This window comes from Eucalyptus grandis, chromosome 4 (genome assembly GCF_016545825.1).
Source record: "Eucalyptus grandis isolate ANBG69807.140 chromosome 4, ASM1654582v1, whole genome shotgun sequence".
In the NCBI taxonomy this organism is placed as follows: Eukaryota; Viridiplantae; Streptophyta; class Magnoliopsida; order Myrtales; family Myrtaceae; genus Eucalyptus; species Eucalyptus grandis.
Window position 1 is genome coordinate 30697323 of NC_052615.1, and position 14794 is coordinate 30712116.

General features: G+C 41.1%; 1 protein-coding gene and 1 pseudogene across 1 annotated transcript; both read right to left on the reverse strand.

Annotated features, from left to right (window-relative positions):
- Positions 1–4090: 4090 nt before the first annotated feature.
- Positions 4091–5620, reverse strand: LOC104447594 (1-aminocyclopropane-1-carboxylate oxidase homolog 4). Its single transcript, XM_010061318.3, has 2 exons — positions 4670–5620; positions 4091–4579 (listed from the first exon to the last, which is right to left on the reverse strand). The coding sequence occupies exons 1-2, from the start codon at positions 5519–5521 to the stop codon at positions 4313–4315; spliced, it is 1119 nt and encodes a 372-aa protein (XP_010059620.2). The 5' UTR covers positions 5522–5620; the 3' UTR covers positions 4091–4312.
- A 4565-nt stretch (positions 5621–10185) lies between these two features.
- On the reverse strand, positions 10186–13464 carry LOC120293007 (annotated as a pseudogene).
- Positions 13465–14794: the final 1330 nt, after the last annotated feature.

Consider the following 14794-nt stretch of genomic DNA (forward strand, 5'->3'; position numbering starts at 1 on the left):
CTCATAAGAGTATGACAAATCAAATCGTACATTAAATATAAGGACATATAATGAGCAATGCCGATTCAAATAGTCATATGTATGAAATGTTGGGTGCGGAAATTACCATTTGGATTTGCTGGATCATTACATTCGAGGTGGAGATTTGGAGTGCGAAACAAGAGACGAGAAAAAACAAACAAAAAAAAGTAAGTAGCAATTAGTTAGAGCAAGTGATATAGCATGAATATAAATTCAAATAAAAAACCTTGGAGCATAGATCATAGCATCAGGTGAATTAAACTGGAGAATGGGGTTTTCATCAACGACTCCTTTTTCACAGCAACAACAGGCATGCAGAATTATTTCCTAAATCCATCCTTACTAATTACTTCCGTGCTAAGACCCAACAGAGACCACAAGATGCGCACGGCACTCTCCACCCTTGTCGCACCGAAAGCTTATCTTCGAAGTCGACCCCAACATTTCATTGCGGCCAACTTCTTGTCGTGAACTTTCCGAAGATAGGGGCCAACCGACGTTGTATCGTCCCTATGTAGACCACATCCACTTCTGATTAGAAAATTTCTGGAAATTTATGTCCCGAAGCTAAGGCACGAAGGATAATGCTAAGCCAGGCACAAAAGAAATTTTTAGTGATTTTTTTTTCATAAAAATAATATTGTTTTTTTCACTTCATCCATGCAGCATTTCAAATATTTAAGCTAAAGGTAATATATCTACAGTGGCATTTTTCTCCCGATATTTTTCTTCAATCGCTATTTTTCTGGTCACTTCCCACATCAATTCATCATTCCCCTTCGTTTTATTTTTGGGCTCTCCAAAAGTCTGAGAGACGGGTATGCCATGGTTGATGAGCTAGAAAAAGCCCCAAGTTCTGGCCGCTTCCTTGATCTATGCGACTATCGCAAGGTGGCCGTCGGTGGAGTTCTGTCCGGAGAAATCAATTACGGGGATCGAGAGGGTGGCAGCTGTTGGAGGAATTTGATTACTAATGAAGATCAAGCTTGTTTGATTGTTCTTTGATATTTTGATACATGATTATAATTACTGTTCTTATGATAAAATTTGCCCCTGTTACTATTACTGTCACATTTAAAATAAACATACCTCCAAGATATATATCAAAACTACATAGATTCGGGTTTAGTAATAACTAAATTTCGCTTTCAGAATTTCAATCTTTTCAAACTTATATTTAACGAGAGAAGAAAAGTTGAAAAAGAATGTTATGGACATGAGATGGTTATTTTTCTTAGGACGGTTGTGCAGATGCTTTTAAAAGTCGAAACCTACTCCCACTGAAATGAAAATCATTCTGGCGAGGTTATCCCTTTCTAAAAGTGGCGCTCCCAGTTAGCTTCTGCATTATGGTACGCATATGGGATTACGAGGAATGCCCGGGATACAAACGACTTGTCATGGAAGTGTTGCGACCTCTTTATTTTCGGCGTCCGTTCAGCCGCAAGCGCTGGCGAAGGCTAACGACTCAACTAGGTCAATTAAGCTTAACCCAGACTCTCCCAAGTTCACTAATTCCCAACTTAATAATCCAAGTTTTTAACCTACAAGTTAATTTTAAAATGGAGATGCCATTAATCGATTTGTGGTGAGTCAATTAGAAATTCAAGCGAAGTATTGAGAGAAATACTCGCTTTTGCGCAACTAGAGAATTTAGAATTGAAAACTTGATTACATTAATTAATCACTAATATCCTTTTGATATCTAATCTTGTTAAAACCTTAAGACTTTTTAGATTTTTGAGGGATTTTTCGTACATTTGTGAAGGGAAAACATATTTTTTTGGGTCTTTCTCTATTTTTTTAACATAAAAAACATTTTTTTATTTTTAATCTTTTTCTGAAAAAAAAAAATAAATCATTGTTTTTGGCTTTTTCTGACTTTTTGGCTTTTTTGGGAGAAAATGAGATTTTTTTATTAATAATTTATATTTTATATTTTTTATTTTTAAAATATTATTTTTATAATATTATATTATAAATGACCCGGGTCGGATCCGCGGGTTGGGTCCGACCCGGTTCTAGGCCGGACCGGGTCGGACGATCCGAGCCCGGACCGGCTTGAACCGTAAGATCTGGCCCGGTGGAATCACAGCCGGGCTGGGCCTGACGCGTAGGCCCAGTCCAGTCTTCCTTTCCCAAAAATTGAAGCCCAGCAGCCTTTTTAATTGAGACAAAATTGACCCGGCCCACGTGAACAAAACCAACCCAATAGGAAACCCTACCCGGTCGCCGACCCGCTTTCGACCCGGTTCACGGTCGCAACCTGCTTTGCCCTACTCCTATGTGACCCGGCGGAGACGGCGACGACGAGCGGTGGCGGAGGCCTGGTACGGGACGGTGATGCCGACACGGACAAGGGGTGGAGATCAACGGTGGGGGCGGCATGAACAGGCGGTGGTGAGGGATCGAGGAGACAGCCCGGTCAGGAGCTCACGCGAACCCGACGGTCGTGAGCTCCGGCATGGGCCGTTCGGAGCAGGGCGAAACAAATCCCTCTTACCAGGGGTCGACGAAGCGAGCGGTGACAGTAGCGGCGGTGGAGTCGGGCAGGCTCGTTGGCTGTCGGAGCGGTGGTGACGACAGCACGGCAGGGTTCGGGGACGACTTCGGGCAGCGTCGATGTCGGCTGAACGGTGTCGCCTTTTCTCTTCAGGTCCGGCCTTGCCTCCTCCGGCTTCTCTCAGATCTGGCGCCGGGACCACCTCCGTTCAGATCTAGGCTCGCTCGCTCTCAAACCTCCCCCGAAGTCTCTCGGTGGGAAGCTTTCGAAGCTTGCGTGCCTTCGACCTTCCTCGGTGTCGGCTTCTTCCACTCCGGCCAGATCTGAGCCTCCACCGGCCGAATCCGACCAACCCTCTCTCTGGCCTCGACTCAGATCTCCGATTGGCCGGCTCTCGGGCCTCCCCTGAAGTCTTTCAGTAGGAAGTTCGAAGCTTGCAACCCTCGATCCTTCGCGGCCTTCATGTCTGTTTTTCGATGAAGGTGGTGCTGGCCTATTTATAGGCGATGGAGTCCGGTCGACGGAGAGCTTTGGCCGCCGGTCCTCCGTGCGCCGACCGGCCTTGGTGCGGCCGGACCGGCGTCGCCTCAGCCGCCCACTTGCTTGCTTTGAAGGCGCGTCCCATCCATCACCAGCTGGTCTACGCGCGTCGTCGTTGCCTGTCCGTCCGGCGTCGCGCCCTCTGCGCGTGTGTTGCAGAGGCGTGGGGGGAGAAGCCAAGGAGGAAGAAGACAAAGAGGGGCCGGGCTCTTTGGGAAAAAAGGAGGCAGGCTGGGCCTAGGGCCCGCGCGGGGGAAAGAGGACTGGGCCTGCGCCCAGCCCCAATGGGCTGCTATTTTTTATTATTATTTATTATCCAAAAAAAAAGGAAAAATACATAAATAAAGAAACTAAGGCCTAATTTAAAAACCTAATCAAAATTTAGATGTCAATAAAAATGTGCCATTTTAACTTTTTGCTACAGAAAATGGGAGAGGAAGCAGTGATCGATATTGATAATTAAAAATCAAGGCAAGCTCTAACTGAGGACCATTCCAAGAGTTAGGCAGAACATATTCAAACTACCCAAAAGGAGCCTACGTCATCATTTTAGAAAGTGACTCATGAATTGATTTGACTGTCTGTAAGGCATTAATTGGCTTGATGCTATTGCACTCTTGACGGAGGAGACTCATTAATCTAATTATGTCTCTGCCAACTTCTACTTACTACAGTAATCTTTTCATGTGCAATAATTAGTTAGATAGCTCATTGCCGAATATCAACTAGGGAAGATATTAGGTAGGAGAGGTTAATGCCTCCATACGGTGAATCATTCAAAAATATTTTCTTACGTGGTGAGGCACTCGTGTGTCTAAACTTTCAGGTATCTCAATCATTGAGTGTCTATTGGTTTGGACCTAAATTATTATTCCAAATTAAGAAAATTATGGAATAATCATATGAAGAATTAAGTGTCAATATTTTGGTGTCCTGAAAATTTCAGAAATTTTATATTTGCAAAAAATCAAAATACGTGGGTAACGAGATTTGAATCAAGCAAAACCAAAAACCAAAGGCCGATCAAGAGAGATTGAAGTAGCATGCTGTATAAGTAAAATCCAGCAAAAAGAACAATAAGGTTGAGAAACCTCGTGATGCATCTACTTTTTCCATATCCCATGCTGTCGCACTCGTCCGTCCTAAAGAAGAGCGTGGCATAATCAACCAGACGGGATTGGAGTTTTATTATTGAGAAATGCATACGTGACTATCCTCAATTTACTGTGAGAACAACCTTAGGCGCATTCAATTTGGAATCTTGATCTTTGCGATCATGGACTTGCTGTCGAAGCCCTTGCTGAAGAGGTTGTGGGAGAACTCCTGCTCGGTGAAGTCCCTGTAGATGGCAGGCCTCTCGGGACTCAGCAACTCGGGCAAGGGTCCATAGTAATTGCTCGATCCGCTCCGCCACTTTACCAGGTTCAAGAACATGACGATCGAGATCCTTGGCTCCTTAGCCGAGTTCGCGGCCACGCAGTGCTCCACGCTCTGGTACTCTCCGTTCGACACGATCTGTCATATGAACAAAGCAATTGCACTGGTTTCAGTAGGCAAGATTAATGATAGTAACCAAACTGGAGATTAAAGATAAGAGCAGTGCACCTGGAGGAAATCACCAACGTTGACGATCAGCCCTCCGCGCACAGGGCTCACCTCCACCCACTCGCCGCCGTGCTTCACCCTCAGACCTTTCACCTGGTTCTGCACCAGCACCGTCAAGAACGACGAGTCGCTATGCGGCGTCAGCCCCACCGTCCGCTCCGGCTCCGGGCACGGCGGGTAACATATCCCCGCAAACATCCTCTTCTCCGAGAACGTCAGCTCCTTGAACCTCCCTCTCTCCAGCCCCAGCCCCTCGCCCAGAAGTTCCATCACGTTCTCCGCCACTTCCGTCGCGTGGCGGTCCCAGGCCACCACCTCCCCTCGGCATACCTCCGGTATCTCCTCCACTTCCGGTGGATCGGGTCCCATCCACACCTGCAGCCCGTCATGCCACGCCGCGGCCTTCGACTGGTACAGGTCGCTGTTGCTCGCATACATGACTCCGCGGTTCTCGTCACGCCTGTAGTACTTGGTCTTCGCCTCCTGCGGCTGCTCATGGAAGGCCTTGATGGCGTCTAGGGTTTCGTCGATCGTTGAGACAGGCACGCCGTGGTTGATGAGCTGGAAAAAGCCCCAGGTTCGGGCTGCTTCCTTGATCTGGGCAACGATCATGGGGCGGCGGTCAGTGGAGTTTAGGTCGGAGAGGTCGATGACGGGGATCGAGAGGGTGGCGGCGTTTGAGGAAGGCTTGAGCTCGGAGAGAGTGTCTGGAGGGTGGACGAAGATATCAGGTATGGAGGTGATGCCCGAGTCCGAGAGGCCCTTGACGCCTGATTTGGACTCGTCGAACTCCTTCACCGCCTTCATCCGGTCGTAGGCCGGGGCAGTCGTGTCAGCGGTGGCGGCTGCCATTGATGTCGAGCTTTTACGATCGGCTTGATGAAATGTGTTTGTAATTCTAATAATGGCGATATCAGAGTATTCGTTTGCTTGCTTTGGCAAAGATATAAACGTGCAAGGACTTTTGCCATGTTCAGCGTGCTGTGCGGATGGTCAAATTGAAAAAAAAGAAGTGTAAAAGCAAATTTTTTTCTCTTTTCTTACCAAAAATTTGAAGTACGCTTTAAGCTTTTGATTATTGCAAAATAATAATGTGATAATTTAGATTTCATTGTTTATGAAGTGCATACGCAGCATTATTACGGCAGTAGAATCATGCAATTGAGAAGACGGGACCAGAGCGATCTTATGCAGGGATGCATGCTCATTTAGAACATAATTCATAGACAACTAACCTAATTTTTGCATATATACTATTATTTGGTTAAAATCATTGACTTACGAATATGATTTATTTGTTAGTACAAGTCGTGTTACATGTGATATTCAAAATTATTGATAAGTGCCGGTGCATGCATATGTCAAAAGACAGGAGATCTATTTGGCACAACCAGAAAAATATCACATCTTGGAGTATTTGAAAAGGTAATGTGGGGATTTCACACTTTGTCTCGTACAATTAAATTTTAATGCATGGTAAATTGGAAGATGGAAACCTTTGCTTTCGGGTTTGAGATATGAGATATGATTATGATTTGATGGATTTGTACATATCTAGAACGAACGAATCAAGAATGTCCAATTGCCACAATCATGGTGGCACATGATACCTAAAAGCATGGTCCATGAATAAAAGTCATGGACCACAGCGACCCCCCACCCACCTCCCCCCACACAAAAATAAAAAAAAAGAAAGGTCTAGGATCACATGCATGCGATACGAATACGTCAAGTACATGCATATGGCTCCTTAAACGATCTCCATATCTTAACTAATGGATGAAAAGAGAAAAGGTAAGTTGCTAACAAATGACAACATCCTATGGATTATCCGCATCATCTTGTGTTACCATGTCGACAGTTCTATATAGCACAAGGAGAAATGCTTTCTAGTAACATATGCATCAATGCACCATGAGGAAAAGTATTTAAATATAACGAAATGGCGACGCATGAAGAAAACTTTTCATAAAATTGTATTTTTCCGATCAATACTCTTTGAAAATAAATATGATCCGACAAAGTTGGGCTACAAAAATCGACAATGGTGACCTTACTAGCTATCTCGTTCATTTTCGTCGGATGAATATGATGACTATTTAATCAATGATCGTAGATATAAGTAAATATGAAAATCCTTCCTCTAATCAATGGAATGAACATATGACCAAGAGCTGTAGAGCTCGCAATTGCTTATTGCTCAACCTTTGTAAGACAACGCGAACAATAGGTTTTCTGTAGTGATCTTACTTCAGTTCCATGGAGAGCTCAAGAAGTTATGCGTAGATTCTTTTATTTCTTTTCAAATCGAACCTTAGTAAAGGAAAAAAAATTACTGTTGATTGGATATACGAACAAAGAGCAAGACATGGGCGTACTTACATTCGCCTAAAGGACGTAATTTTACTTGATCTTAGCCATTAAATTACGTTAGCCACACTCGATAGAATGGTCAAGTGGGCTCAAATGCTCTAAAAGGACGTAAGAATTGCCCCCAAAAGATAATTTCTATGAGAACGGCATAAAATAATAAGCAAAATGGACGGATTTTATTTTAGAAAGTTTGGAGATTGGATCTCTCGTGAATAAGTCATCGTAAAAGAATATGTATCCGCAATGACTACCTTATTTGTTTTATTAATTGTGCGTGCTCTGCTGTTTATTCCCCGAGTTAATGCACCATCCGGGACATGCTTTGTCATTCACATCCTAGGTCCGGCCATCAGCCTTGCTTGGTTTGTCCTGAGACAGATATCTCATCGACATAGACATCGCACTTCAACTTTTGCTCGAGCTGTGCACTTATTTTGATAATTTCTCAATTGGTCCCTTTCTTTTTGTAAATCATATTCTGGATGTAGTTATCTACTGCATTTTCTCGCCAATTCATGATCTCCTTTTGGCATTCACGTATGAATATTTTTCGTGGCAGAAATCTACGTAGTTGAATGCCAAATTGAAACAATAAATAAAAATATAATATAAAATTCAAAAAATTCAAAAACTTCAAAATTTGTCCACATCATCACGGTCATGCCAGGTAGGACAGTAGGCACCAATTGAATTGTCTCATCAGCCATTTCGACCAAAATTAGTTAGAATGACTATATTGGCAAATTATTAAAATGTTTATGACTAAATGGCACAATTAATATATTTAAGATTAAATTAGCTATCATACAATAAATTTAGGACTTTTTGACAATTTTTCCAATTGTAATCCCAAAACTGGCTTATTATTTGATTGATTGTTCCATATTAAGAAAAAGGGATGTTATTGCATGCTGTTAGTTCAATTGGTATTAAAGAGAATTAATATATATATATAAGAGCCGGTACTTTCTAACGTTTAATTATTTATTTATTGATTGAGTTCCAACTAAAATAGTGCAACTCACCATTTCCAATTCAATGACCATCTAGTAATGGGTTAACAACTTTCAGTTGCGAGATATACATGCACTTATTTGACTTTTTTTTTTTAATTTCCCAACATTTTTTATTGTTTACATATTTTTATCTGCATTTCTTAGCCACACCTTTATATTTTCAACAATTTAGAATTTACCAACCTTAATTAAAGGGGCTTACCAATTATTCTCTTCATCAGGTAGCTTTAGAGCATATTTGTTTATGTTTCAACAAAAACCAAAAACAATTTTTTATTTTCCCCATCAAATTTCAATAAATTATGAAAAAATTATATTTTGATTTTAGTATCAAAACTTGTATATATTGAAATTTTTGGTGTTATAGCGTAAGAAAAAGCCAAAGTATGTCCGTTGCAAAATTTGAATTAAGCAAATAGCATATATATAATTAAAAAAAAAAAAAAAAAAAAAACCAATCCAGTCACACCCTTAGTTTACTAACTGTAATTTGAATTACTTATCAAGTTTAATTTTCTTTCAACTACCAACTTTCCATATCTTAGATCAACTTTTGTATGCGTCTCTCAATTACGCTATTAATTTACCACCCTTTAGTAAGTTTACTAACTTAAATTCATGCTATTTATTGATAAATTCATCAACTAATTCTAATTTCAATCCGTGTCAATTACATTTTTTTTTAAATTTATCTACTTTTCTTTTGGGTTACTTGGTAGAAAAAAAGATGGTAAGTTACCAAATAAATGTTAGTAATTTTATAAAACCATTGGTAAATTTAAGATGTCAGTAAAAATTTCATAAAAATCGGTATATGTAAAAAGATTTTTTTTAACAGAGATGAAAGAAGTATGAAAAAAAAACAAATGACGGTTGTGATTAACTTTCTAAAAGGGTTGGTAATGCAAAATTAGTTGATAACATAATGTTGAAAAGGATTGGCAAGGCTAATAAAAGTGGCATACATAAACAAGTTGGTCAATTTAAAAAGAAAAACAAATATAAGTTAGTAATCTATTCAAATAAGAGTAGGTAATCTAAAATAAAAAATTATTTAATCGGGGAAAAGTTGGAAAGATACACGCGAAAGTGAGAAAATATTGAGCACCTTACTTACCAAGTCAACAATAAATCACTCCATTCATTGATGGATACGTGTTTAATGAGCTCACATTTCAAATTTTTCAAAAATCCCTTTCATACTCACCGTCTATCCTCCATCAACACTCCACACCTTATCTCTCTCCTTCGTCACTCTCTTCTCCATCTTTCGTCTCCATCACTCTTTTCTTCTCCATAACAAGACAAAAGAGGCAAGTTTATGATGCAACACTATTGGCATTGTCACTTTCACTCGCCCACTAAAGCTCAACACAGCACCAAAAATGGTGGTTTCTTCGAGGGCTTGGATGCTCTTGGCTAATGGTATGGCCATGTCGACCGCCATACTCCCAGGGCTCTAGCTCTGAAGCCCTCCATCCTATCGATCTCTAAGTTCATGAAGGTTCAAATCTCTCTCGTGTGTTGAGCCTCCGTACATCTACCTCATCATCACTGGCATCATCATCACCATAGCTACTCTAGGGGAAAAAAATACATAACAACAAATAAAGAACTCACTATTTTGGCCAAATGCAAATCCAAATTGTCTCCGATTTCTAAAGATGTGAGTGGAGAAGAAGGATGGAGAAGAGAGTAGAAAGACAAGGTCGGGGAAAAGTGGGTCCCACCGAATACTTGTCATTTAGTAAATTGAGTAATTTATTATTAATTTAACAAGTAAGGTCTACCTGATATTTTCTCCACAAAAAATGGTATTTTTGTATGGTAATCGATAAATGTAGACGTTCAAAAGTTCAAACAAAACTAACAAATTAAAGAATCAAACAACATTAGTAAGTAATTCAAAGAAAAATGAATAATTAAAAATTACTCCATTTAGATTACCAAAATAAGATTCGCAGTCTCTCGCTCATGTGATGAACCTCTTTGTCCTAATCTTCATTGTGATAAGAAATTAAAAATATTATTGGATATTGATCATTTCTCCCCGTAAGCAAATTTGATGAACTAAAAATTACCACCACCCAGCTAATGATAATTCTATTTATGACCAGTTTCATGCATGGCCCGTTGAAGAAAATATATTCTTGGAGCAAATAAACATCCTAATTTATTTATTTGTGCAAGCAAATTACTTGTCAGCTGTCTACAAACAAGATCTAGCTGGCTATCGCCTCTCGGTCAAAGGGCGATTATTTACTATTTACATTCGGCATCAAACACAGCCCTGTCCTCTACCTAATGTTGCCTAGAGCCGAATACTGACGTTTTTGCTCTACTCAAGAGCTTGGTTCATCACCGGCCGGTTCATGCTCCAGGCATCGAGAGTCTCGATCGTGATCGTCTGAGTCCCGTTGTTGAAGGCGAAGAGACGGGCATTGCCGAGCAACGCAAGTGTCGGGTACACCCTAGATGTGATGCATGTCTTGCCTCCGGCCCCGAAGCTCTCCACCACGGAATGATCGATCTGGACATTACAATTTCGTTTACAAATTGAATGGATGCGCGTCCGCAAAATTCCGCCCAATTTTGGCGATTTCGCTACCAACCCTCCAACTGGGACGAGAAATGAGTTAAGGATTGAGGATGGACCATATCCACTTACCAGACTCCTGAGAGAAATCTTCCCATCGCTCAGATCCACGTCCACGAAACCAGCAAAAGATGGTTTATAGATTCCTGATTTGAGAGACGAGATGCATTTACCCCAAAAAAAGGAATTAAAGACGTAATCATAATTCTAGTCCATCAAGAAACTTATTATGAACAAGAAAGATCGCAAGATATAAAATCAAATATGACAGACCTCCTTGCATCAGAGCACATGAGCACTTTGCGCTTACTTTTGTCATCGGCTTTGAATATCCCGAAGAAGACAGGGGTGAACTCTTCCAGGTGCTCAGAAGCCAGCGTCAAGAGCCCGAAAGGCCCAACATTGCCTGGAACTCCCGACCCCTTCAAGCCACAGAGGTCTTGCGCGTTCACCCAGCTCGAATCGAATTTGCTCGGCCCCGTCCAGGCTCGAGAACGAGAACACCACGCCCACATCAGCCTGCCAACATTGACAATGACAATATAAACTTGTAGGAACTTTCTTCACTGAAGCTTGTGTCATTATGCAGAAATCTTCAAAATCCTAATTTCTCCTAAAGCAAACCAATCAACATAGGAAACAAACGCTAAGGCTTGGTCAGTTAAGAATCATGAATCAAATTATGGCACACTGGACTAAAGATCATAGAGCAAATATGTGAACCTGAGCTGTAATTCCCTTAAACTCGATATGTTCGCCTTTGTCGAGCTTGACACTGCTCATGTGAACATTTTGTCCCCGCAGAGTCTCCAGCTCTTCAACAGGCCATTGCAACAGTTGTTTGCCATTGCTGTCAAGCCATATTTTCCTTGGAATCGTCTGCGTCAAAGCCATAGAATGTAACAACATTCTATTCCATTCCACTTACAAAATAACTCGAATAACTAAAATGAAAGCATGTCTAGAAAATGAGAACATGTTATAAGCGACCGTCTATCGTCACAGATCACGAAATCAGCTGCAATGAGAAAGCTCATTGCTACCATCATGTTATGTCTGTTGAAGATCACCGCCTCTCTCTCTCCTAGAGTTCTCCATATCTCTCTCCTCCATATTTCTCTCTCTCTCTCTCTCTGGATTTCTCTAGATCTCTCCCTTCTCCAGAATATTCTAGCAAAATCCATTAAGAAAAGCTGCACCACTTCTAGACTTCTCCAAAGAAATCTAGTTGTGAGGCTATAATAAAATAATAATAATACTTCTAGAATAGTGTAGAAAGCTAGGAAAGTCACCAATTTTCCATCCTATAAATAGGAGCAACTTGCTCCTCATTTGAATGTCCAATGTGTGAGTAAGAAGTCTAAGGGGGGTGTGTCGGTGTGTGTGTAGGGGTCTTGAGAGTGTGTTGAGTAGAGTGTGCTATGTATGCACGTGAGTGAGAGAAATTGTGTAGAGTTGTCTGAGTATTGTATGTGGTGTGAGAAAATATTGTAATAGTGAAAGTTATATTTTGTAAATTATATTTGTACCACGTTTCCGCAAGATTCAACAATGTCATTTGTTTATGCAGTGGAATCCCTACTGCTAAAAAAACAAAATGTTGAAGCAGGATCAACTGATGACGAGGGGTGCGATAATCATAAGAAAAATGATAATAAGCTGAGTCGCAGAACATGTAAACCAATTTTGGTCTTGTGTTGTTTTAACTAAACAATTTTTCAGAAATGATAATCAAGAAAATTAATAGATTGCGCCAAAAAGAAGAGAGGGTAAATCTCTTTAATCACCTGAATCCCAGCCCATCCTTTTTGGACATCAGACTGGACGGCATCGGACTCATTGGCCCAACCCCACAGGAGCCTCTGGTTGCTCCACCCATCGGCCGAGGTGTTATCCGGCATGTACCTGTCCTCGTCAGGGTGATAAGTCCCCATCGTGTAATACTCATACCGCGTTAGATCGAGGCTGACCTTCAGGACATGCTTCACACCGTGGCCGAGCGCCGACGTGTCCAGCCCGTTGGCGTTGTTCTTTGAAACCGGGAAGAAGTCAGGGCACTCCCACATGCTGGTCTTCGGCGCCGAGTGCAGCGGGTGCTTTGCCTTGGTCCAGCGGATGAAATCCCTGCTCCTGCATAAAAAATTCACATCTTCGTGTTATAACCATGTCATTGTTAAATGATAAGCCTAACCTAGTCCTAACACTCTCTATACTTGTACAATTGAATAATGAATTGCATGATGCCGAGAAGTTTTAGCATATTTTAAATATCAAATCTGGCTTAACATATGAAAAACAAAAACGGGTTTAGTGTCCATAATATATACAATAATAGATTCTGATCAACCGATTCATGGATAGATTCCGACCCTTCTAGAACACTAGGGGAGCATGCGATTAAAATGATATATGATCACCCCATCAACCGATTCAATGATAGATTCCACTCCTACTTGAACGCGAAGGGAGTATACAATTAAAATGATATACTCCACATCGTGTTAGTAGGTTGCGCCACTAATTATTCACTGTACCTAAACAAATATGCCATCCCCCGATGCTTCCTTCTGCTGCCAACAAGGATCTTCCGGTGCCCATCCTCGGACCACGCGGTGGTCGGGTCGCGAAAGGCGCTGGCGTTGACGCCAGGCCCAGGGTCGACGATGGGGTTGCTGTCGGGCTTGGTCCAGGAGGAGGGCCTGCCAGTTCACCAGGTCCTTGGATACCGAGTGGGCCCACACTATGTTGCCCCACACCGCCCCTTTGGGGTTGTATTGGTAGAAGAGACGGTACCACCGCTTGTAGTGCATGGGTCCTGCTCAATTCAACCATTTGATTTCACTCACATAGAGAAAAAGTACGATTCATGTAATGTGAAATGCTTGCAAAACTTAATTAGATTAAAATTAGAAAGAAAGGAAAGAACGGGATGTTCATAAATTTGATATACCCAACAACGTGATAAATTCAAGTTAACAATTGAATAAGAACTTTTCGATGTCTTGTAAGAGTATGACAAATCAAATTGTACATTAAATATAAGGACATATAGTGAGCAATGCCAATTCAAATAGACATATGTATGAAATGTTGGGTGCCGAAATGACCATTTGGATTTGCTGGATCATTACATTCGAGGTGGAGATTTGGAGTGCGAAACAAGAGAGGAGAACAAACAAACAAAAAAAGTAAGTAGCGATTAGTTAGAGCAAGTGATATCGCATGAATATAAATTCAAATGAAAAACCTTGGAGCATAGATCATAGCATCAGGTGAATTAAATTGGAAAATGGGGTTTTCATCAACGACTCCTTTTTCACAGCAACAACAGGCATGCGGCAGTACGAAAATTATTTCCTAAATTCATCCTTATTAATTACTTCCGTGCTAAGACCCAACAGAGACCACAAGATGCGCACGGCACTCTCCACCCTTGTCGCACCGAAAGCTTATCTTCCTTATGTCGACCACATCCACTTCTGATTAGAAAATTTCCAGATATTTATGTCCCGAAGCTAAGGCACGAAGGATAATGCTAAGCCAGGCACAAAAGAAATTTTAAGTGATTTTTTTTTCATAAAAATAATATTGTTTTTTTCACTTCATCCATGCAGCATTTCAAATATTTAAGCTAAAGGTAATATATCTACAGTGGCATTTTTCTCCCCATATTTTTCTTCAATAGCTATTTTTCTGGTCACTTCCCACATCAATTCATCATTCCCCTTCGTTTTATTTTTGGGCTCTCCCAAAGTCTGAGAGACGGGTATGCAATGGTTGATGAGCTAGAAAAAGCCCCAGGTTATGGCCGCTTCTTTGATCTAGGCGACTATCGCAGGGTGGCCGTCCGTGGAGTTCTGTCCGGAGAGGTCAATTACGGGGATCGAGAGGGTGGCAGCTGTTGGAGGAATTTGATTACTAATGAAGATCAAGCATGTTTGATTGTTCTTTGATATTTTGATACATGATTGTAATTACTGTTCTTAAGATAAAATTTGCCCCTGTTACTGTTACTGTCACATTTAAAATAAACATACCTCCAAATTTCAATTTTCTCAAACTTATATTTAACAGAGAAGAAAAAGTTGAAAAAAGAATGTTATGGACAGGAGAGAGTTATTTTTCTTAGGACAGTTGTGC